The sequence below is a fragment of the Heterodontus francisci genome, chromosome 5 (genome assembly GCF_036365525.1).
Source record: "Heterodontus francisci isolate sHetFra1 chromosome 5, sHetFra1.hap1, whole genome shotgun sequence".
Classification (NCBI taxonomy): Eukaryota; Metazoa; Chordata; class Chondrichthyes; order Heterodontiformes; family Heterodontidae; genus Heterodontus; species Heterodontus francisci.
The window spans coordinates 148,238,735-148,264,758 of NC_090375.1; the positions used below are offsets into that span (position 1 = coordinate 148,238,735).

Genomic DNA, 26,024 nt, shown 5'->3' on the forward strand with positions numbered 1-26,024 from the left:
AAGAATTCAAATAGGCAATTCAGAAGAAACTTCCTTACCCCGACAGAGGTCCGAATGTGGAATTGAGTACCACAGGGAGTAGTTGAAATGAATAGCATTTAAAGGAGAGGTGAGATAAGCATGAGGGAGAAGGGAATAGAGGGTTTTGCTGATATAGTTAGAGGAGGAAGGATGGGAGGAGGTTCATGTGGAGCAAAATCATCAGCATGGACTGTTTGGGCCAAATGGCTTGTTTTTGTGCTGTATATTTTATTTAATTCTATGTATTACTTAACTTGAAATGTACAGAGAAAGATCCAGAGAGGAAGATGTGTCAGTGTGTGCTGTAAAATGTGCTTCATTATATACTTAAGCCAAAGAAAACAATAACCAGTGTCAGTCCAGAATTTATGGAACAATTATTTATCACAGGATTATATCATACCTGATTACCTCTTCTGCATGGTAACATATACAGCTCAGAGTAAATTAGACACTCAGATTTATTTAGAACAGAAATGTGCAATTGCAAAGGCAAACAAATGTTAACTAGGCTGCAACTTTGGCAAGCTCCAAAACTGATCTTCAAATTGTACCTACCCGTGAGAAAAGGTCAAAGTCTTTGCATAAAAGACAAACAGGCAACCAGAGCTCAGGACCACTTGCTTACTGCATTTAGGTATAGTTACGTGCAGTTCAATAAGTGGTTTCTCTGCAAGTTCGATGATTCTAAAATAACCTTTATTAAGAGTTAGCGTTTAACATTTGCACAAGTACAAACTTTGAATAAGCAAGGCAATATTTGACAGAGAACGACTTATAATACAACAATCCAGCCAACTTTTTTAAAATTAGTGGTCCTCAGTCAAATTCATCTCCTTTTATGTCTCACTCAGTCCACTGGCAGGCCCACGACGTTTTGCACTGCAGATGTTACAGAACTGTTTAAGATTAAAAAAAAGGGTTAATCTATACTGCTCCCATAAGGAAGAAGCTGAAATAATTTTTTTTATCTTCGATACCAGTAGACGAGACACATTATGGAAATTTGTAACCATTACTGAGACATTTTTGGCTCTTTAACATAGGTTTTTTTTAAACAGTAAATTAAAGTCTAAGGTTTTTAAATAATAAGACTTTAATAAAAACATCTCAGCTAATCTCCCTATAAAATAAAGCAAAGTCAGCACAGAAAAAGCCACTGTTTGGTGAATAGCTCGTTTGTCTATTTTTGTCTTTCATTTCAGTTGTAAGTTTAATAGTCTAATAAATAGAGGCATGGCAAGCCAGCTCGGACCGATGGTGTGTAGCCTGTTCCATGTGGGAAATCCAGGACACGTCTCATTTCCTGGATGACCACCGGTGCAGGAAGCATTGTTAGCTGCAGCAGCTCAAGCTCTGCAGCGCATCTGCGAGGCTGAGATTTTTGCGGATAGCACATTTATAGATGTGGTCACCCCGCAGCTTAAGGATATGCAGGCAAAGGGGAATGAGTGTCTGCCAGACAGTCATCAAGGAACAGGCAGGTAGCGCAGGAGTTCCCTGAGAACATCTCAGCAACCAGCATTCTGTTCTGAATACTGGTGAGAGTGGTGGCTCCTCTAGGGTGTGCAGCCAGTGTCTGGTCCATGCCATCACGGCTGGCTCAGCTGTACAGAAGAGCAGGAGGAAGACTGAACAGGTAATAGTGATAGGGGACTCCACAGTTAAGAGAACAGACAGGCCTTTCTGTGGACACAGACATGAATCCAGGATAGTATATCTCCCTGGTGCCAAGGTCAAGGATGTTACTGGGCGGCTGCAGAGCATTCTGAGGGAGGAGGGTGAACAGCCAGAGGTCATGGTCCATACCGGTACCAACATAGGCAGAAAGAGGGATGAGGTCCTGCAGGCAGAGTATAGGGAACTACCAAAGAAACTAGCAAGAAGGATCGCAAAGGTAGTAATCTCCGGATTACTCCCAGTACCACAAGCTAATGAGTATAGAAATAGGAGGATACAACAGATGAATGCATGGCTGGAGAGATGGTGCAGGAGGGAGGGTGTTAGATTCCTCGGACATTGGAACCGTTTCTGGGGCAGATGGGACCTGTACAGGCCAGACCGGTTGCACTTCAACAGAGCCAGGACCAATGCCCTTGTGGGCCGATTTGCTCTTGCTGTTGGGGAGGGTTTAAACTAACTTGGCAGGGATGTGGGAGCCAGAAGGCAATATTAGACAGTAAAACACAGATACACAGAGAATTGGGAGAGAGAGATAGCACTGAAGTAGAAAAGAGTAAGTTATTAGGTGGGGTCTGAGTAAGAGGGAATGTAATAAGTTCTCAATTAGGTTTAATGTACATGTATATGAATGTGTTGAGTGTGGTAAATAAAGTTGGTAAGCTGCAGGCGCAGCCATGTGGAAGTATGATGTCATGGTGATAATGGAGACCTGGGTCAAAAAGGACAGTACTGGATGCTGAATATTCCTGGATACAAGGTGCCCAGGAAAGATAGGGAAGGAAAGGAGAATTTTACAGTGCTGGAGAAGGAGGATGTCCTAGAAGGATCAAGGACAGAATACATTTGGTTAGAGCTAAGAAACAAAAGAGGTACCATTACATTGCAGGGTGTATTCTATAGGCCACCAACTAGTTGGAAAGATATAGAGTAGATTTGCAAGGAAATTACAGAGAGGTGCAAGAATTATGGAGTAGTTATTGCAATATAGACTGGGATAGTAATAGTGTAAAGGGCAGAGAGGGGCAACCGTTTCTAGAGTGTGTTCAGGAGAATTTTCTACATCAGTGTGTTTCCAGTCCAATGAGGAAGGAGACATTGCTGGATGTGGTTCTGGGGAATTAGGTGGGTCAAGTGAATCAAATGTCAGTAGGGGAACATTTAGGGCACAGTGACCAGAGCATCATAAGGTTTAGGTTGGCTATGGAAAAGGACAAGGAGCAATCCAGAGTAAAGATAATTAATTGGGGGAGGGCCAACTTCAATGGAGTGAGAACGGATCTGGCCCAAATAAATTGGAATCAAAGATTAGCAGGCAAAACTGTAACTGTACAATGGGCTGCCTATAAAAAGGAGATAGTTCAGGTACAATCAAGGTAGATTCCCACAAGGGAAAAGATAGGGCAAACAGATCTAGAGCTCCCTGGATGACTAAAGAGATAGCGAGTAAGATAAAGTAGAAAAAGGGTGCATATGACAGATGTCAGGTGGATAAATACAACTGAGAACCAGGCCGAATATAAAAGGTTCAGAGGGGAAGTGAAAAAGAAAACAAGAGCTGCAAAGAGCAGTTTGAGATGAGACTCGCGGCTAACATAAACGGGAATCTAAAAGTCTTCTATAGGTATATAAATAGTAAAGGAATGGTAAAAGGACGAGTGGGGCCAATTAGGGACCTAAAAGGGTATTTATGTATGGAGTCAGGGGACATGGTTGAGGTACTAAGTGAGTATTTTGCATCTGTCTTTACTAAGGAAGAAGATGCTGCCAAGTCATGGTGAAAGAGGAGTTAGTTGAGACACTGGATGGGCTAAAATTGATAAACAGGAGGTACTAGATAGGCTGGCTGTACTTAAAATTGATAAGTCACCAGCACTGGCTGAGATACATCCAAGGACACCGAGAAATTGCAGAGGCACTGGCCATAATCTTGCCATCCTCTTTCAAAACAGGTGGTGCCAATCGACTGGAGAATTGCAAATGTTACACCCTTGTTCAAAAAAGGGTGTAAGGACAAGTCCAGCAACTACAGGCCAATCAGTTTAATCTTGGTGATGGGAAAGCTTTTAGAAACAATAATTCGTGACAAAACTAACAGCTACTTGGACAAATGTGGATTATTTCAGGAAAGCCAGCACAGATTTGTTAAGGACAAATCAGGTTTAACTAACTTGCTTACGTTTTTTGATGAGGTAACGGAGAGGGTTGATGAGGGCAAGGTGGTTGATGTGGAGTAAATGGACTTCCAAAAGGCATTTGATAATGTGCCACATAACAGTCTTGTCAGCAAAATTAGAGCCTATGGAATAAACGGGACAGTAGCAGCATGGATACGAAATTGGCTGAGTGACAGGAAACAGTAGTGGTGAATGGTTGTTTTTCAGACTGGAGGAAGGGTTCCCCAGGGGTCAGTACTAGGACCCCTGCTTTTCTCGATATATATTAATGACCTAGACTTGGGCATACAGGGCACAATTTCAAAATATGCAGATGACACAAAACTTGGAAGTATTGTGAATTGTCAGGAGGATATTGATAAACTTCAAGAGGACATAGACAGGTTGGTGGAATGGGCAGACATGTGGCAGATGAAATTCAATGCAGAAAAGTGTGAAGTGATTCATTTTGGTAGGAAGAATGAGGAGAGTCAATATATATTAAAGGGTGCAGTTCTAAAGTGGGTTCAGGAGCAGAGAGACCTGGGGGTATATGTAAACCAATCTTAGAAGGTTGTAGGGCAGGTTGAGAAAGTGCCTAATAAAGCACACTGAATCCAGGGATTTATAAATAAGGGTATAGAATACAAGAACAAGGAAGTGATGATAAACATATATAAAATACTGGTTCAGCCACAACGGGAGTACTGGATGGATGTTAAGACATTAGAGACGGTGAGGAAAAGATTCAAGAGAATTGTTCCAGAGATGAGGATCTTCAGTTACGTGAATAAGTAGGAGAAGCTGGGCCTGTTATGATGGGAGAAAAGATGATTAGGAGGAGATTCGATAGAGATGCTCAAAATCATGAAGGGTCTGGACACAGTAGATAGGGACAAACTGCTCCATTGGTAGGAAGGATCCAGAACCAGAGGTCATTGATTTAAGGTGATTGGCAAACGAATCAGAAGTGACAGGAGGAAAAACCTTTTTACACAGTGATTGGTTAGGATCTGGAATGCTCTGCCTGAAAGTGTGGTGGAGACAGATTCAATCGAGGCCTTCAAAAGAGAACTGGACACTTATCTGGAGAAAAATATTTGCAGGGCTATGGGAAAATGGCTGAGGAGTGGGAACTAGGTGGATTGCTCTTGCAGAGAACCGACACAGACACGATGGGCCGAATGGCTTCCAACTGTGCTGTAGATATTCTATGATACTAATTTTTTTTGAGGAGAGGATTAAAGTGTGGTTCATTAATTACTAGCTCACAGAAGATTCCCTTAATTTATTATTTGTTTGCACTAATATTCCACACAGTTCCACATGTCATAAGGTCATAAGAACTAGGAGCAGGAATAGGCAATTCAGGCCCTGGAGCCTGCTCCGCCATTCAATATGATCATGGCTGATCTCATCTCGGCCTCAACTCCACTTTCCTGCCCATTCTCCATAACCCTTCAACCCATTACTAATTAAAAATCTGTCTATCTCCGTCTTAAATTTACTCAATGTCCCGGCATCCACCACACTCTGGGGTAGTGAATTCCACAGACTTATGATCCTTTGAGAGAAGTAATTTCTCCTCATCTCTGTTTTAAATCTACTACCCCTTATCCTAAAACTATGACCTCTCATTCTAGATTTCCCCACAAGAGGAAACATCCTCTCTACGTCTACTTTGTCAATCTCCTTAATCATCTTATATACCTCAATTAGATCCCCCCTCATTCTTCTAAACTCTAGAGAGTAAAGGCCTAAAGTGCTCAATCTCTCTTCATAAGACGAACCCCTCATCTCTGGAATCAATGTAGTGAACCTCCTCTGAACTGCCTCCAATGCAACTACATCCTTCCTCAAGTAAGGGGACCAAAACTGTACGCAGTACTCCAGGTGCGGTCTCACTAATGCTTTGTACAGTTGCAGCAACACTTCCCTACTTTTATATTCTATTCCTTTAGCAATAAATGCAACATTCCATTTGCCTTCCTTATTACCTGCTGTACCTGCATACTAGTTTTCTGCGATTCATGCATGAGGACGCCCAGATCCCTCTGCACCGAAGCACTCTGAAGTTTCGCTCCATTTAGATAATAATTTGCCTTTCTATTCTTCCGACCAAAGTGGATAACCTCACACTTAACCACATTAAACTCCATCTGCCAGATTTTGGTCCATTCACCTAAACTATCCATATTCATTTGTAAATTTCTTATTTCTTTATTGCAACTTACTATCAAAGGCATTTAGAATGGAGAGGAGGAGTAGAAAGATCCATGGCAAAGATTTGGTGATAAAATGATTTTTATATTTAGAAACTTGGGTCTGTTTATCATATTTTCTACAGGAGATCCAGAACATCAGTAAGTGCTCCAAAAACAGTTTCAGTTGAAGTATGGGCTTGGGCCCGACATGATTTTTGACTAAGTCCTCTATGTCTAAGCAAGTTACCCCACACTGCAAATAGGGTGTCCTTAGCAGCAGTGCAGGAAACTGCAAGCATGCAGAACTGCTTGCGAAAGTAACTCTGCTATAAAGAACTGTTTCATGGGACTTGAGCACTTTCTGTAACGTTTTTCCCATACAACATTCCTCTGAGTAAATATTGGAAAAACCAAAGTTATCGTCTTCAGCAGCTACCACAAGCTCCATTCCCTAGTTACTGATTCCATCCCCCACTCTGGCCACTTTCTGACGCGGAACCAGACTGCTTGAAACCTCGACATCCTATTTGGCCTTGAACAATCTTCCAATCTCCTTTACTCTCCATCACCTAATTTGCCTACTTGCACCATTATATCGCCTACCTGTTGCTGAAACTCATCCATAATTTTGTTAACTCCAGATTTGACTGTTCCTCTGGCTGGCCTCTCAGCTTCCACCCTCCGGAAACTTTAGCTCCTCCAAAACTCTGCTGCCAGTACCCTAACTCACACCAACTCCTGTGCTTGCTGACTTACATTAGCTTTCAGTCCAGCAGTTCCTCAAATTTAAAATTCTCATTCTTGTGTTGAAACCCTTCCATGGCCTCACCTCTTCCTATCTCTGTAACCTCCTCCAAATCTACAACCCTCCAAAATCTCAGAGGTCCTCCACTTCTGGCCACATGTGTATTCCCAGTTTCATTGACCCCACCACTGGCAGCTATGCCCTGAAGCATATAAGGCTCTAAGCTCTGGAATTTCTTCCCTGAATCTCTCTGCCTCTCTCTCCTCCTTTAAGACGTTCTTTAAAACTTAGCTCTTTGAGCAAGCATTTGATCATCTGTCCACTATCTCCTCATGTGGCTCAGTGTCAAATTTTATTTGATTTCCCTCCTGCGAGTTGTCTGGGCATGTTTTGCTACATTAAAGGCGCTATATAAATCCAAGTTGGTGTTGCTGTTTGTCGATGGAAAAGAAAATTGGATGGGGTGCTTCAATTCCCTATCATCCATTTTGTACTATCAGCCCAAGATGAATTTTACTCCCATATAATTTTTAGTGTCTCAAGGGGCCAGTCAGTCCTCCCTGTGCAAGCTAGTCACCTTTCAGGAGCTGATATTTCACATTCCCATTTTCATGCTTGCTTTTTCTCTTTTTTACTGTACTAATTGAAGAATGTCAGAAGTTATACATGATATATTTTAATTTTTTTTAATGGTATGCGTAAGAAATTACATGAGATAAAAATTTCCAGATTAGACCAGATGCTGTCTCCACATTCATTTGAAAGAAGTAACGGAACCAAATCTCAGGAGGCAAACTAAATATCTTTTGGAAACTCACAGGCTGATAATCAGCTCTCCTATGCAAAGTCACTTTTAGAAAATCCAGCAAGACATCATTTAAGAGGCAATATATGTTGATTACAAACTGCAAACAAAGAAACATAGAACTTTTACCACATCAAACACTTAACCTAAAGAATTCTAGAAATGTCAAACAGTACTTAACACAGGACTTGTCATTGAAATTGAATAAAATGGAAAAATGTTCCTGCTGCAGTTCTAGAATTTCTTTTCTCAAGTTTTGCCTTAAGTTGGAACAGATGCTGCCTATGAACTACTATCAGTCACAGTTTGTACTAATAGTGTCAGAGGAGTGTACCCTCAAATACGACAAAATTCAAGAATAATGCACATGCAGCAACATTGGAAATAACATTCCCACAAATGACATGGCCCTTAATACTCTACACAAACTATCATAGTCAACAACATACCATGCCAGGAATAGGAAGGCAATCCTTGTGAAACATGTGCCTGCAGTGGAAGACCACCACGCTGAATGTTTTTGCAGTGTCTAAAATGAGGAAACACAAAATATTCACTCAGAGAATGTATACGTGAAAACTCTAAGTGCAGTAAAGATTTTTTAAAAATCAATGATGAAAAGGAGTTTATGGGGAAAACTGAAACTGGTCAAAATACAGAGATACCTGATTGCAACATGGAACCGTGACCAAATGCCCCATAGAGTTGAAAAACCAGAACTAGGTCAATGTTTATTGAGCTATACTTGTTTTTCAGCCATGGAGAATGCTACATTGCAACCACACAAAAGGAAACCTGTACCAGGTTGAATAGGATCTGAAATCAGTTCAGCAGAAAATAAAGATTAGAACACCTTGATGACTTCTCTTTTTTGCAGGCCATCTGGGAACTCTGTCCACTTGGAAACTTTTAGAGATTCATTGGAAATAGGAATTCAAAAAATAGAGAAAAGCATATGCAATGCAAATTTCTAAACTGAGGCAGGAAGGTAACCAGAGGTTAACAATGGAGCCCCTGGAGAAGTATGGATGATAACAAGTCCAAATGAGTTTCTGGGAGGGTGATTACACTCGATAAATGTAAAAGTCCACTTGTAAGATAAGGGAAACTCAATAAAGATTGTACATTTACATTTTACCAAAGCTTTTGACGCATGCCACAGGTAGAGAAGATATGGAATAGGGGAAAATATTTGGGAATGAACCGAAAGTAACTTAATCAGAGGAAGCAGAGTCATTGTAGATGGAATAAAAGCAAAATACTGCTGATGCTGGAAATCGGAAATAAAAACAGAAAATGCTGGGAACACTCAACAGGTCTGGCAGCATTTGTGGAGAGAGAAGCAGAGTTAATGCTTCAGATCTGTGACCTTTCATTAGAACTGGCAAAGGTTAGAAATGTAATAGGTTTTAAGTAAGTGAAGTGGAGGGTTGGGGGGAAAAGAGAACAAAAGAGAAGGTGTGCGATAGGACAGAGGGCAGGAGAGATTAAATGACAAAGATATCATGGGACAAAGGCAAAGGGAGTGCTAATGGTGTGGTGAGAGACAAAGCATTAGTCCAGAGAGAGTGTTAATGACAGAATAACGAACAGCTCTGTCCAAAAGCACAAACATGAAAAACCAAGGCACGTGGTTAAAAAATAAAATAATAAAAAAGGCTAGTCATGCTCTGAAACGATTGAACTCAATGTTCAGTCTGGAATGCTGTAGTTCCTAACCGGAAAATGAGGTGCTGTTCCTCGAGCTTGCATTGATGTTCACGGGAACACTGCAGCAAGCCCAGGGCAGAAATGTGGGCATGAGACCAGGGTTGTAAATTAAAATAGCAAACAATCGGAAGCTCAGGGTCATGCTTGCAGACTGAGCAGAGGTGTTCGGAAAAGCGGTCACCCAATCTGTGTTTAGTCTCTCTAATGTAGAGGAGACCATATTGTGAACAGCAAATACAGTATACTAAATTGAAGGAAACACAAGTAAATTATTGCTTCACCTGGAAGGAGTGTTTGGGGCCTTGGATAGTGAGGAGAGGGGAGGTAAAAGGGCAAGTATTACACCTCCTGTGATTACCTGGGAAGGTGACTAGGTGTCGGGGGTAATGGAGGAGTGGACCATGATGTCGTGGAGGGACTGATACCTTCAGAATGCTGACAGGTGAGGGGAGGGGAAGATTTGTTTGGTAGTGGCGGAAATGGTAGAGGATGATCCTTTGGATGTGAAGGCTGATGGGGTAGAAGTGAGGACAAAGGAAACTCTGTCACGGTTATGGGAGTAAGGGGTGAGGGCAGAAGTGCAGGAAATGGGTCAGACATGGTTGAGAGCCCTGTCAACCACAGTTGGGGGGGGGTGGGGGTAGGGGGGAGCGGAATCCTTGGTTGAGGAAAAAGGAAGACGCATCAGAAGCGCTGCTGTGGAAGGTTGCATCATCAGTACAAATATGTCGGAGACGGAGAAACTGGGAGAATTGAAAGGAGTCCTTACAGGAAGCCGGGTGTGTAGTCAAGGTAACTGTGGGAATCAGTGGGCTTATAATGAGCATTAATGGACAGTCTATCCCCAGAAATGGAGACTTAGAAGTCGAGGAAGGGAAGTGTCAAAGACGGACCATGTAAAGGTGAGAGAAGGTTGGAAATTGGAAGCAAAGTTGATGAAGTTATCCAGTTCGGGGTGAGAGCAGGAAATGGCACTGATATAGTCATCAAAGTACCGGAAAGAGAATTGGGGAAGGGAGCCAGAGTAAGACTGAAATAAGGAATGTTCCACATACCCCACAAAAAGACAGGCATAACTATGCGGGTACCCATAGCAATACCTTTTATTTGAAGGAAGCGAGTGGAGTTGAAGGAAAAGTTGTTCAATGTGAGACGTCCTACGTAATTTTGACAATTTCCAGTTTCCTGGCCCTAACCGCCACCTCTTCACTATGGATGTCCAATCTCTCCACACCTCCATCCCCCACCAGGATGGTCTGAGGGCTCTCTGCTTCTTCCTTGAACAGTGGACCAGCCAGTCCCCAACCAGCACCACCCTCCTCCGCCTGGCTGAACTTGTTCTCACATTGAGCAACTTCAGCATTCCGAAGGGATTGTTCCCTCCGTGACACCCTGATCCACTCCTCCATTACTCCTGACACCTCATCCCCTTCCCACAGCACCTTTCCATGCAATTGCAGGATATATAATACCTGCCCTTTTACCTCCTTTCTCCTCACCACCCAAGGCCCCAAATATTCCTTCCAGGTAAAGCAGAAATTTACATGTACTTCTTTCAATTTAGTATACTGTATTCGCTGCTCACAATGCAGTCTCCTCTACACTGGGGAGACTAAACGCAGATTGGGTGACCACTTTGTGGAACACCTCTGCACAGTCTGCAAGCAGGACCCCGTGCTTCCAGTTGCTTGCCATTTTAATTCACCATCCTGCTCTCATGCCCACATTTCTGTCCTTGGCCTGCTGCAGTGTTCCGGTGAACATCGCGCAAGCTCAAGGAACAGCACCTTATTTTCCGATTAGGCACTCTACAGCATTCCGGACTCAATAGAGTTCAATAATTTCAGAGTTTGTCTGGCCTTTTAAAAAATTATTTTGTTCTTTTTTAACCACGTGCCTGCCTTAAACTTGTTTTTTCATGTTTGTGCTTTTGGACAGAGCTGTTCGTTATTCTGTCATTAACACTCTCTCTGGACTAATGCTTTGTCTCTCACCAAACCATTAGCACTCCCTTTGCCTTTGTCCCATGACATCTTTGTAATTTAATCTCTCCTGTCCTCTGTCCTATCACACACCTTCCCTTTTGTTCCCTTCCCCTCCCAACCCTCCACTTCACTTACTTAAAACCTATTACATTTCTAACCTTTGCCAGTTCTGATGAAAGGTCACAGACCTGAAACGTTAACCATGTTTCTCTCTCCACAGATGCTGCTTGACCTGCTGAGTATTTCCAGCACGCTCTGCTTTATTTCATCGTACATGGAGTCGCCCCAGAATGTAGGAAGGTGATAGGAATTTGAAATTGAGCCCCTGCCAAACAGCAATATACTCCAAGAATCACTGCCTGATCCTTAAGGGGCTGAAGGAAATAAGATCCAAGATCACTGACCACTCAAGTCAGATAAGGCTGTGATGACAACTACCAGCAACCAGGTACCAGACACAACTGAACGTCTATGAACATTAACCATGACAAAACCCAGAAATTTTGCACCATTGCTAATAATGGAGTGGGATCATAAAGGAGGAACAGGAGTAGTCTAGTCAGCCCTGCAAGCCTACTCCACCATTCAGTTAGATCATAGCTGATTTGTACCTCAACTCATATACCCACTGTAGCTCTCTATCCCTTCATACCCTAAATTAAAAAAAAATGCTTTGAAAGCTCCAATTGCCCCAGCATCCACAGCCTTTTAAGGTAGAAAATTCCAAATTTCTATTATCCTTTGTTGTGAAAAAGGGCTTCTGATTTCCCTCTTAAATGGCCATGCTCTAATTTTATGATTATGACCCCTCAATCTTGATTTCCACAACCAGAGGAAAAAGCTCCTCTAGCCTCTCGGGTCTCTCTACCGTATCAAATCCGTTTAACATTTTAAACATCTCGATCCGTTCTCCCCTCAATGTTCTTGGGACTAAAAGGGGTTTGATGGAATGAGGCAGTGGTACCCTGAACTAAAGTTACAAATGGCTTCTGCTGTCCCTCGAGTCCTGGAGACTGAACAGGCTGAACTATAATGGGTATCTCTATCCTTAGATGCCAAACCTCAAATTGGACACGGGTTCTGTTGGTGGCATTTCGAACTCTCCAACAGCTCTTCCACTCACTCACCAAAGTGACCCTCCCTCCCAGCAAGGAGTATGGTAGATGCTGCTGGTAACCTTCACTGACACAATTAATACCATGAGGCAAAATCCTATAAGCAACTGACTGTGCTTCCACATTGACACAATCATTGGCTCTTGTTCTAGTAAACCAGTTTAATAGAGGTCGAGCAATGGAAGGCATTATCGCTGAAAAACCAGTGAGTGACCAAGTGAGAAAATATTGCTCAGTGCAGATTTAGCTGCAATCTGTACAAAGGCATGACTTTCCTATGAGCCTAACCATTTAGACTCTCTGTTAGGATGTAGAAGATTTTTCTCTTGGGCAACAGTCTACCCATGTCAGCTTAACGTTCAAAACAGAAGGTAGTCTGGACCAGCAACCCAGTGGTTGTGAGGTCAAATCCCAGCATAGCAAGTTGCATTGTTAGGAATCGTAAGAAAGTGAAACAAATTGTTGTTTCACTTACAGTGGTTTAAGGAAATGAGAAATTTGAGACAATCGCAATAGTTTGCATGCTACAGACACAAGAAATAATATTCTCCCTTCAGCGAGACATGCACCAAATTGAAGATTTTAGATAGATTAATATATTGATCACTTGAATGAAAACTCCAGAGATTCACTGTTCTCTTTACTCAAAAGGGGAGACACTTGAGGGAAGTGGGTTATATGGTTAATCTTCCTTCACGCTCTGTCAAAACAGCAAATCAATGCTAAAATTAGCTATTGAACATCAAATGAGAAGAAAGCTGATCTGAAACACACCTGCACAAAGGTACTGTAGATTGCAGCATATAAGTCAACCCGGTGTATAAGACGACCCCATTTTGCTGGCCCCAAAAAAATCATATTCTTGCATATACTCGACGTGCAAGTCGACCCCCCTTTTCAGCCACGACATGCTATACCCGGATCAGTAGTCAACCTCAATTTTTCTCCATTCAAATGCATGTTTTATTTATCTTATAACTGGGTGCAAGGGATCAAGCAGGCGATGTGCAGGAATTTAAGACACGCCCACACAAAGCAGACCCCGCGTGACGAACAACGAAGAGAAATGGGTTCTCCAGCAAAACGAATCAACTATGTAGCTGGTTTCAAGCTAAAAGTCATAACATTTGCTCACTCAACAAATGCTGCAGCGAGGGAATTCGGTGTCCGTGAAAAACTAGCACGAGAATGGAAGGAGGAATCCGCCTTGAAGATGGTGCCCAAGAAAGGTGCCATGAGTACAGGGACCAGACACTGGCCTGATCTTGAGAAACATGTATCAGAACAAGTCCTCGAAAATCATCAGAATGGTTACATCGTTAACAGAAATGCAATGTGTATATAGGCACTTAAGTGGGCAAAATTAAACCCTGCGTCCAGCAAAGATTTCACAGCAACAGCTAATTGGTGCAGCTGCTTTATGGAATGACAATGTCTAGTGTTGTGAAGACCAAGATTGCTCAGAGACTACCAAAATACCTTGACACCAAAATTACCAGTTTCCAGCGATACATCATTAGGCAAAAACACGAGTACTCATTAGGCCACACTGGCAACATGGATGAAATGCCCATGAATTTCAATATGCCCAGCAACCTTTGGAGCGCAAAGGTTCGAAAACAGCTCCAGTGAAAAGTACAGGACATGAGAAGCCAAGATTCACGGTGGGACGAGCCTACATGGATGACGGAACAAAATTAAAGCCTATGGTAATTTACAAACATAAAACCATGCCAACCATGAAGTCCCCTGCAGGAGATTTTGTGCATGTCCATGATAACGGTAGGATGGATGAGGATGGAGTGAAGTTATGGATCGATAATGTGTAGAATAGGCGTCCCGGTGGCTTACGTACAGAATGTAGCTTATTTGTGTAGGACATGTTCAGATCCCATATAACCAATGAGATAAAAAAAAGTGTCTGCGAGGAAATAACAAACACATTTCAGTGGATTTAATGTCCGTAGTTCAACCTTTGGATGTGTGCCTCAACAAGCCATTCGAGGATCATGTTCATGCCGAATGGAATAGGAGGATGGTTGACAGAAAAAACCTTCACAAAGAGTGGAAATATGCACGCTGCTCCACTTTATGTTTTGTATCATGGGATGCTATTCGTGCACAAATGGTCATCAGATCATTCAAAAATTCAATTTAATAGATGGAAAGAAAAATGATTTGTTGTGGAGGGATGAATATGAAATTGAAAGCACCCTATCTGATCCATTGTGGGATCCTTACAATGATGCCATAGGCAAAGTGACTCAATGAATCCGATGAACTCTTTGCGTTGGATGCCGAAGACAATGAATTTGATGGGTTTTAAACCGCTCTGATTGTGGTTAAAGGTATCTTTGTAGAATTAAGTTATTCAATAAACTGTGCCACATTAATTTAATACGATTTACCAATGTTTTTTTCACATTTCAAAATGGCGACCAACTACATCGGTGGATCACATTTATACTCGGCATATAAGTCGAACCCTGTTTTTGGAACAATATTTTGAGGCTTCAAAGGTCAACTTATATGCCACGATTTACGGTATGCCAATTAAACTGAACTGCTGGGTCACATGTCCTGTTGGTGCAGCAATAAAAGGTTAAGACCTCTAGATCAGTAAGTTTTACTTTGCGTGAAAGCCACATAATTGACACAGCAAAGCACTTTGTGCAGTTTAGATTTACAAGGCTTCCTCTCCATCTATGTCACCTACCTGTAGGCAATATGGGAGAATGACATGACTTACAAATATTCTCTTCTGCAAGAAAACAGACAGTGATTATCATACATTCTGCTGGTGACACAATTATTTGACCCGAACAAGTCATTTTTTGAGAATCACACAGCACAGGAGGCAGCCATATGGCCCATTTTATCTGTGCCGGCTCTTAAAAAGAGCTATGCAGTTAGTCCCACTCCCCTGCTCAAATATTGACTGTGATAAAATCAGTGTAAAAGGTACAGATGGCACAGAATTCTTAAAATGCATTCAGTAGACTTTTTTTTAAGTCAGTGTGTAGCAAGCCTAACAAGAGAAAGGGAAGTTCTGGATAGTAGTTGTCTGGCATACCAACCTCTACCTAGCAGAGGCCGAACGCCATACTCTGACATTTCCTAACTCCCTCTAGACCATGACCCCACTACCAAACATCAAGCCATTGTATCCAGGACTGTCACTGACCTCATTTGCTCCGGAGATCTTCCCTCCACGGCCTCCAACCTCAGTTCCACAACCCTGACCATCCTGCATCTACCTCCTTCCCAAAACCCACAATTACTGCCCTGGCCTGGTAGACCGATTGTTTCAGCCTGTTCCTGTCACACTAAACTGATTTCTTCCTATCTCGACTATTTTTACTCCCCTTGTCCAGTCTCTTCCCACCTACATCCGCGAGTCTTCCGATGCCCTCCATCACTTCAACAGTTTCCACTTTCCTGGCCCTCACTGTCTCCTGTTCGCCATAGACGTGGAATCCCTCTACACCTCCATCCCAAGCCAGGATGATCTGAGGGCTCTCTTTCTTCCTTGAATGGAGGCTCAATCAGTCCCCATCCACCACCACCCTCCTCCAGCTGGCTGAATTTGTTCTCACATTGAACAACTTCTCCTTCAACTGCACTCACTTCCTACAAATAAAAGGTACTGCTTTAGGTACCTGCTTTAGGGTCCTAGCTACACCTGCCCTTTTGTGGATTTTTTTTTCTTTCATGGGATGTGGGCGTCGCTGGCAAGGCCAGCATTTGTTGCCCATCCCTAATTGCCCTTGAGAAGGTGGCAGTGAGCTGCCTTCTTCAACCGCTGCAGTCCATCTGGTGTAAGTACACCCAAGGTGGTGTTAGGAAGGGAGTTCCAGGTTTTTTAACCCAGCGACAGTGAATAAACAGTGATATCGGTCCAAGTCAGCATGATATGTAACTCGGAGAGGAACTTGCAGCTGGTGGTGTTCCCATATGTCTACTGCCCCTATCCTTCTAGGTGGTGGCGGTCATGGGTTTGGAAGTTGCTGTCGAAGGAGCCTTGGCGAGTTGCTGCAGTGGATCTTGTAGATGGTACAAACTGCTGCCACTGTGGACCAATAGTGGAGGAAGTGAATATTTAAGGTGGTGGATGGGGTGTCAATCAAGGAGGCTGCTTTGGATACTCAGAATTCATAGACATTTACAGCAAGGAAAGAGGTCATTCAGCCCATCATGACCATACCGGCTGACAAGTAGCCATTCAGGCTAATACAACTTTTCAGCTCTTGTTCCATAGCCTTGTAGATTATGGAACTTCAAGTGCATATCTTTTTAATGTTATGAGGGTTTCTACCTCTGCCACCCTTTCAGGCAGAGTGTTCCAGATCACCACCACCCTCTGGGTGAAAATATTTCTTCTCAAATCTAAGCTCCCGACCTCTTACCCTAAATCTACGTCCCCTGGGTATGGATCCCTCAACCAAGGAGAATAGGGCTTTCCTGTTCACTTTATCTAGACCCCTCATAATTTTATACACTTAATTAGGTCTCCCCTCAGCCTCCTCTGTTCCAAAGAAATCAACCCGAGCTTATCCAATCTTTCCTCATAACTAAAATTCTCCAGTCCAGGCAACATCCTTATAAATCTCTTCCGTACCCTCTCTAATGCAATCACATCTTCCCTATAGTGCAGTGACCAGAACTGCATGCAGTACTCCAGCTGTGGCCTAACTAGTGTTTTATACAGTTCCATCATAACCTCCCTGCTCTTCTATTTTATGCCTTGGCTAATAAAGGCAAGTATCCTGTATGCCTCCCTGACCACCCTATCTACCTGTCCAGCCACCTTCAGGGAACTGTGGACATGCACTCCAAGGCCCCTCTGTCCCTCTACACTTCTCAGTATCCTACCATTTATTGTGTGTTCTCTTGCCTTGTTAGCCTTCCCCAAATGTATTACCTCACACTTCTCCAGATTGAACTCCATTTGCCACTGTTCCGCCCACCTGACCAGTCCACTGATATCTTATGAACATATGAATTAGGAGCAGGAGTAGGCCACTCGGCCCCTTGAGCCTGCTCCACCATTCAACAAGATCATGGCTGATCTGATTGTAACCTCAACTCCACATTCCCGCCTACCCCCAATAACCTTTCACCCCCTTGCTTGTCAAGAATCTATCTACCTCTTCCTTAAAAATATTCAAAGACTCTGCTTCCACAGTCTTTTGAGGAAGAGAATTCCAAAGACTCATGACCCTCTGAGAGAAAAAAATTCTCATCTCTGTCTTAAATGGGCAACCCCTTATTATTAAACAGTGATCCCTAGTTCTAGATTCCCCAAGAAGAAACATCCTTTCCACATCCACCCTGTATAAACTCCAGCGGATACAAGCCTAGCCTGTCCAACCTTTTCTCATTAGACAACCTGCCCATTCCAGGTACAAGTCTAGTAAACCTTCTCTGAACTGCTTCCAAAGCATTTATATCCTTCCTTAAATAAGGAGACCAATACTGTACACAGTACTCCAGATGTGGTCTCACCAATGCCCTGTATAACTGAAGCATAAGCTCCCTACTTTTGTATTCAATTCCCCTTGTGATAAATGCTAACATTCTATTAGCTTTCCCAATTACTTGCTGTACCTACATACTAACCTTTTGCGATTCATGCACTAGGACACCCAGATCCATCTGCATCTCAGAGCTCTGCAATCTCTCACCATTTAGATACTATGCTTCTTTTTTATTCTTCCTGCCAAAATGGACAATTTAACATTTTCCCACATTATACTTCATTTACCAGATCTTTGCCCACACACTTAACCTATCTATATACCTTATGTCCTCTTCACAACTTTTTTTTTTAGTTTTTAGTTTTAGAGATACAGCACTGAAACAGGCCCTTCGGCCCACCGAGTCTGTGCCGACCATCAACCACCCATTTATCCCATATTCATACCACCTACCTATACTAGTGGCAATTTATAATGGCCAATTTACCTACCAACCTGCAAGTCTTTTGGCTTGTGGGAGGAAACCGGAGCACCCGGAGAAAACCCACGCAGACACAGGGAGAACTTGCAAACTCCACACAGGCAGTACCCAGAATTGAAACCGGGTCGCTGGAGCTGTGAGGCTGCAGTGCTAACCACTGCGCCGCCGATCTATCTTTGTGTCCTCAGCAAATTTAGCAACCATACCTTCGGTCCCTTCATCCAAGTCATTTATATAAATTGTAAAAAGATGAGACCCCAGCACTGATCCCTGTGGCACACCACTCGTTACATCTTGCCATCCAGCAAATGACCCATTTATGCCTACTCTCTGTTTCCTGTTAGCTAGCCAATCTTCGATCCATGCCAAAATGTTACCCCCTACACCTTGAGCTTTTATTTCCCACAATGACCTTTGATGTGGCACCTTATCAAATGCCTTCTGGAAATCCAAGTACAGTACATCCTTTATCCACAGCACATTACTTCTTCAAGGAACTCCAATAAATTGGTTATACATGATTTCCCTTTCACAAAACCATGTTGACTCTGCCTGATTCCCTTGAATTTTTCGAACTGCCTTGCTAGAACGTCTTTAATAATAGCTTCTAACATTTTCCCTGACCGATGTTAAGCTAACTGGCCTGTAGTTTCCTACTTTCTGCCTCCCTCCCTTTTTGAATAAAGGAGTTATATTTGCTATTTTCCAATCTAATGGAAGCTTCCCAGAATCTAGGGAATTTTGTAAAATTAGAACCAACGCATCTACTAACTCACTAGTCACTTTTTTTAAGACCCTAGGATGCAGTCCATCAGAACCCAGGGACTTGTCAGCCCGCAGCTCCAACAATTTGCTCAATACTACTTCCCTGGCGATTGCAATTTTCTTGAGTTCCTCCCTCCCTTCCATTTCTTGATTTACAACTATTTCTGGGATGTTACTTGTACCCTCTATGGTGAAGATTGATGCAAAATACTTGTTCAATTTATCTGGTATCTCCTTATTTTCCCTTATTAATTCCCCAGACTCACTTTCTATAGGACCAACGCTCACTTTGGTAACTCTTTCCTTTTTTAAATATCTAGAGAAAGTCTTACTACCAGTCTTTATATTTCTGGTCAGCTTTCTCTCGTACTCTAATTTTCCTTCCTTATTAATCTTTTAGTCGTTCTTTGCTGCTTTTTATATTCTGTCCAATCTTTTGACCTGCCACCCATCTTTGCACAATTATATGCTTTTCCTTAAAGTTTGATCTGTCTTCAACTTTTTTTTAGTTAACCATGGATGGTGGGTCCTCACCTTGGAACTTTTCTTTCTCGTTGGAATGCATTTATTCTATGTATTCTGAAATATCCCCTTAAATGTCTGCCATTGCATCTCTGTTGACCTATCCTTTAACCTACTTTGTCAATTTACTTTTGCGAGCTCTGCTTTCATGCCCTCATAATTGCCTTTATTTAAGTTTAAAATACTCATCTTAGACCCACTCTTTTCTCTCTCAAACTGAATGTAAAATTCAATCATATTATGATCACTGTTGCCTAGGAGCGCCTTCACAATGAGGTCATGAACTAATCCGATCTTGTTGCACAACACCAGGTCTAGTATAGCCTGCTGTCTGGTTGGCTCCAGAAGGTGCTGTTCTAAGAAACTATACCAAAAACATTCTATGAACTCCTCATCTAGGCTACCTTTGCCCATCTGATTTTTCCACTCTGTATGTAGATTAAAATCCCCCATGATTATTGCCTTAACACCCATTATTTCTTCCTTTATACCTCGTCCTACTGTGTGGTTAATGTTAGCGGGCCTGTACACCACTCCCAAATGTGACTTCTTGCCTTTATCATTTCTCACCCCGACCGAAATCACTTCTACATCCTGTTTTCCTGAACTTAGGTCATCCCTCTCAATTGTGCTAATACCATCATTAATCAACAGAGCCACACCTCCACCTTTTCCTAGCTTCATGTCCTTCCTAAATGTCATGTACCCTTCAATATTCAGATCCCAATCTATGTCATCCTGCAGCCATGTCTCTGTAATGGCTCAGATCGTACTTAGTTATTTCTATTTGTGCTTTCAGTTCATCTATTTTGTTTTGAATGCTATGTGCATTCAGATACAGAGCCTTCTGCAGGCTACAGCTTTCTTCTTCATTATCAACCACACAGCCAATTTTTGTATCATCTGCAAACTTATCATACCCCCTACATTCAAGTCCAAATCGTAGATATATACCACAAAAAGCAATGGACCTGGTACTGAGCCCTGCGGAACCCCCACTGGAAACAGCCTTCCAGTCACATAAACACCCATTGACCACAACCCTTTGCTTCCTGCCTCTCAGCCAATTTTGGATGCAACTTGCCACTTTGCCTTGGATCCATGGGCTTTTACTTTCATGACCAATCTGTCATGTGGGACTTTATCAAAAGCCTTGCTCAAATCCATACAGACTACATCAAATTCATTACCCTCATCGCTTCTCCTTGTTACCTCCTCAAAAAATTCAATGTTAGTCAGACAAGACCTTCCCTTAACAAAGCTCTGCTGACTGTCTTTGATAACTCTGAGTTTTTCTAAATGAAGATTTATCCTGTCCCTCAGAACTTCCTCCAATAATTTTCCCGCCACTGAGGTTAGGCTGACTAGCCTGTAATTACTCGATCTATCCCTTTTTAAACATTGGCTGCCCTCTAGTACTCTGGGATCAGTGGTTATTCAGTGCAAAAATATAATCTCACGAGGAATATTTCTCTAGATAAACTAGAAATACTCAACATTTACCATCAGCACAATTTTAATTACAGCCTCGCTTGTACACTAAAAGTATATCAACCTTTGTTGTATGGATAGGTGCAGAAAAATTGCTTACCATCAACACAAACGCCTCTCATCTGGGTTTTATGCATTTTTTTCAGCAATGCCAAACAATCAGAAACAATAATCTTTTTACACCCCTCCCGCAGTAAAATCTGCAAAAGCAAAATGAATACAACTGAAACAATAACACAAATGTTCTCTTATATCTAAGACAATCTCCTTCCTATTCAGATGCCACCAGGGTGGGGTGTTGGATGAGGGGCAAAGAGAGGAGCTTTTTTATGCTCTATCACTTAACAAAAACTACTATTGAAGATACAGCAAAGAAAGAACTTGCATTATATATGGCTTCCAATGTCCTTAAGACACCCCAAAATGCTATGTAGCCAATTCATGACTTTTGAAGGGTTGCAGAGAAAAGAAGCCGTCAGTTTGCACAAAGCGAGTTCCCATAAACAACAAATAAGATGTACATCTATTTGGGTAATGTTGATTGAGGGAAGAATGTTGGTCAGGACACAGAGAAAAATCCCTGTTCTTCAGATAGTGCCATGGGATCTTCTAAATCCACATGAATCAATGGAGGAGTGAGATGGGGCCTAGTTTAACATCTCATCCAAAAAGTGTCACCTCTGACAATTGCTACTGCACTGAATCGTCACTCTAGATTATGCACCATTCGGGATTGAACCAGCAACCTTTTGATTCAAAAGTAAACGGACACTACTGTCCTAGTCAAAAGAAAATCAGGAACCGTGTGACTGTCAGCTCAAAAGCTGTTACTTTATTAAAAATTTGCAAGAACTAAAAGAGCTTTTCTCACCAAAGGCTCATCCAGTTGAGTTTGAACTCTACTATGGACTAGATAACTCCAAAATCAATACAAAAATGGAGTCGCTTATAACAAGACATTTGTTAAATATTTCTACATTGCCCCACTCTTGACAAATGTCAGCATCTTCAATGAGATCTGATGATGATTGTTGTCCTAACGCACTGACTTGTTTGGGAACAGTGGCCCCGACATCTATGAAGAGGCGGGGAAAGAGCAGGGAGTGCGAGTTGCTGGTGGGGGAAGATGGCCGGCTGATCACAGCAGAATATTTGTTTGCGTGGCTGGGAGGAATGCTCTTGCTCCTCCTGGCCCTCAAGCAGTACTTTAAAAAGCACTTCCCTTTTGGATCTGACTGCTCCATTCTGCCGCCCACTGTCGCGTTTCCAGAGCACTGGGAAGAGACCCGCCTCTCTGCAGTAGGTTATTCAGACACTCCGAAAACCACTGCGGTTAAAATGAAGCAGGTGCATTCTGATTTCACAAATTTCATGATTTAACTCTCCCTGCGCATCATCGAGTGATGGGGGGTGGGAAACGTTGGTTAAAATGCCCTCAGTGATACTCTAAAGCTGAAACAACCTTCTGTCCTTAGCAGTTTGTACTGCCTCTTAGCAATGGTTCATCAAGTTTATCTAGTGAGTAGCTAAGCCCCATAAACATTAAGGAGGTCCCAGGTTCAATTCCTCTTCTGTGCTGAGGAACGAAGAGAGAGAAAAACATCAAACAAATAAAAACAAAACATAGCACTTTGACTCATAGCCACACTGAGTCCCAGCCTTCTGTTTGTGTGCTATCTGAAGTTTGAAAATAACGAAGTGTGATGTTTACAGCAAGTGCCTGCTCTCTCCAAGACCTTCAATATATACTAGCATATCTCCTGCTGATGACAAGTTTGACATTTTATAGGAACAGAGGTATTTATGCCAAGTGACATTACCAGGGACATTGACGTATCGATATTGGGGATGACCCTGCCAACAGGGCCTGGGATCTGGCAATAGTTGAATGCAGTCTCAAGGCCTCGCATTACTTTCAAGGGCATCTAGGATTTGGCAGCACTGGGAGTGGAGCTCAATGGAGAGGGAGATCTTAGGATCATTGGGCAGGTCCTACGATCTGGGCGCATAGGAGAGGGCAGTCTCAGAGTCTGAAAGTACTGGAGTAGCAGTGGGATTACAGTCTAGAGTTATTTGAGCACCAAGGGGTGGGAATCTGGCAGATGAGAGCTGGAGGGGGCAGTTGGTGCTGAGGTCCAACAGGTTTGAGGAGAGGGTTTGTTGCTTTGGAGATTGTCAGTCAATATTGGGGGTTGCTGGGATCTGCAAAGACTGGAGAGGGAGTAGAGTCGAAGCCATATGGGCGAGTGGAGCTCCAGAAAATGGGACCCAAAATGCCACTGGCACCTTTCAAACCATCAGACCTCTAAACTCCACTGTGTTCATCACCTGTCAGTCTCCTCTCCCCAAACCCCAGTTTGTTCCCAACTGTCAGCCTCCTCTCCCAAACCCCAGTGTGTTCCCACCTGTCAGCCTCCTCTCCCAAACCCCATTGTGTTCCCATCTGTCAGCTTCCTCTCCCCAAACCCCAGTGTGTACCCACCTGTCAGCCTCCTCTCCCCAAATCCCAGTGTGTTCCCACCTGTTAGGCTCCTCTCCCCAAACTCCACTGTGCTCCCACCCATCAGCAACCTCTCCCTAAACTTCATTGTGTTCCAGGCTTTCAGTCTCTTCCCCCCATCCATCTACAGTCTTTAGGATGTGCCAAAGCATTTCCCAATTAAAAACTTCTGAAAGTCAGTTATTATAATTTGTGTCTATTTTGTGCAATCTATGTTTCAGTTGCATGGCATTCTCATCATAAAGTGATAACTAAGCAGAATAAATGCTACCTAAATGCAGCTGATTAGGTTAGTCATACGAGAGTGGCAAACTTGACTTTGGAACAAACACAGGTAGAATTTCCGCATGGTTTCTCTGCATCTCCTGCCTCAACTTCAGCGGAAAACCGATGCAAAGTAGAGAGCACTGGCATCAGTAGCCATTTTCGGCTGTTTCTCTGAGTGATCTGCCTATTTTCAGTCTAAGTTTTAGTTTAGTTTAGTTTAGAGATACAGCATTGAAACAGGCCCTGAAGGGTCTCCTCAGCCCACCAAGTCTGTGCCGACCAACAGCCACCCATTTATAGTAATCCTACATTAATCCCATATTCCCTACCACATCCCCACCATTCTCCCACCACCTACCTACACGAGGGCAATCTACAATGGACAATTTATCTATCAACTTGCACGTCTTTGGCTGTGGGAGGAAACCGGAGCACCCGGCGGAAACCCACGCAGACACAGGGAGAATTTGCAAGCTCCACACAGGCAGTACCCAGAACTGAACCCGGGTCGCTGGAGCTGTGAGGCTGCGGTGCTAACCACTGCACCACTGTGCCACCCTGCGGGAAACGGGGAGAACCCCAGCGGAAATTCTACCCAAGGCTTTTTTTTGCTCTTTTTCCACCCCAATACTGACCTGCAAGTTATAATCTTGAAGAATCTTCACTAGTGAATCCCTAAGGTTAGGAATCTCCATGCCTTCCTTTATTCGGCATATCAAGAGGATAGGATCAACATGGGTCCCAATATTGTTCAACAGTCCAGTTATAAATGCTGTAGAGGTGGAAGAGAAGTGCTTGTTAGCAGGCAGTTTCAGGGACTGTCCCGATGCACAATATTCGTGTACCAGCCAGCTGCAGAACAATGTCTTACCCAAGCATGAATGCCAACCTCTCACATCCCATCCTGTAGAATAATAGTGCTTTTAAAAGAACTAGTATCCTTGAAGATTAGTTTAAAAAACACTAATAGCAACTGCTTTGAAATATCACTTTTCCCATTTTCAAACATAGCTGAAACAAGGAAGGACATCAGCTGCACAGCCTTAGAGCACACATGATTACAAATTCCAGTTTGCTTTATATAGTTTCTTTAAAATGTGTTTGTAAATAGGGAAATGAAGGATTTTTGTAAAGGACAAATCATATGGCCTAGAACACAATGTCTGGAACTCCCTTCCCAATAGCACTGTGGGTGTAACTACATCACACGGACTGCAGTGCTTCATGAAGACGGTTTACCACCACCTTCAAGGCCAGGGGTCAGCAATGTGTCCGTGGTTAAAACTTTGAGGTCCGTGACTGGTAATTTCAGGGCTGAGAAATTTCCCATTGGCTTCTTCTTTCTGACCAGTCCAGCTTCACAGCTGACAGATGCTTAGAGCAGAGACAGCGATTCTAAACCTCGGACAAGATTGTGATTTGCTGGCAGGTTCCGATTTACTTTTTTTAAATCCCACCAGAAAGCCCTGAACTGGGCACGTTTCGGAGCGCTGTCTCTGCTCCAAGCAGCTGTCAGCTGTGAAACTCTTAGCAGCAATTTACAAAAAAAACTGACCAACCACAAACCTGCTCTGGGGCCAGTTTCCACTGTTGGCAACGGTCAGAGAGGGCGGGGGCAGAGAGAGGGGGGGGGCAGAGAGAGGAGGGGGGGTGGCAGAGAGAGGGGGGGGGGCAGAGAGGGGGGGGGGGGCAGAGAGGGGGGGGGGGCAGAGAGGGGGGGGCAGAGAGGGGGGGGGCAGAGAGGGGGGGGGCAGAGAGGGGGGGGGGGCAGAGAGAGGGGGGGTCAGAGAGGGGGGGGGTCAGAGAGGGGGGGGGTCAGAGAGGGGGGGGGTCAGAGAGGGGGGGGTCAGAGAGGGGGGGGGTCAGAGAGGGGGGGGGTCAGAGAGGGGGGGGGTCAGAGAGGGGGGGGGTCAGAGAGGGGGGGGCGGGTTGGCCGCACGGAGGGCGGGGCAGTAAAAGGGGGCGAGACCGAGAGAGGGGGCCAGACCGAGTGAGGCGATGACACAGAAAGGGGGGATAACACAGATAGGGGGAACACAGAGAGGGAGGGAGAGAGAGAGAGAGACAGAGAGAACAGACAGTGACAGAGAAGGAGACAGT

The 26,024-nt window shown here is 43.4% G+C and overlaps 1 protein-coding gene across 2 annotated transcripts in view; it reads right to left on the minus strand.

Annotated features, from left to right (window-relative positions):
* Positions 1-388: 388 nt before the first annotated feature.
* Positions 389-26,024, minus strand: part of vps41 (VPS41 subunit of HOPS complex) — a 197,715-nt gene continuing 172,079 nt past the window's right edge. Inside the window, exons 25-29 of one of the 2 annotated variants that reach the window (XM_068032225.1) lie at positions 24,560-24,696; positions 21,258-21,357; positions 15,138-15,182; positions 8,061-8,140; positions 389-920 (exon numbers count right to left, since the gene is read on the minus strand). In XM_068032225.1, coding sequence (XP_067888326.1) covers positions 861-920; positions 8,061-8,140; positions 15,138-15,182; positions 21,258-21,357; positions 24,560-24,696 — 422 coding nt within the window. In that variant the 3' untranslated portion in view covers positions 389-860. Of the gene's footprint in view, positions 921-8,060; positions 8,141-15,137; positions 15,183-18,033; positions 18,138-21,257; positions 21,358-24,559; positions 24,697-26,024 lie in introns of those variants that run through there. The other variant, XM_068032224.1, reaches the window with a different exon arrangement.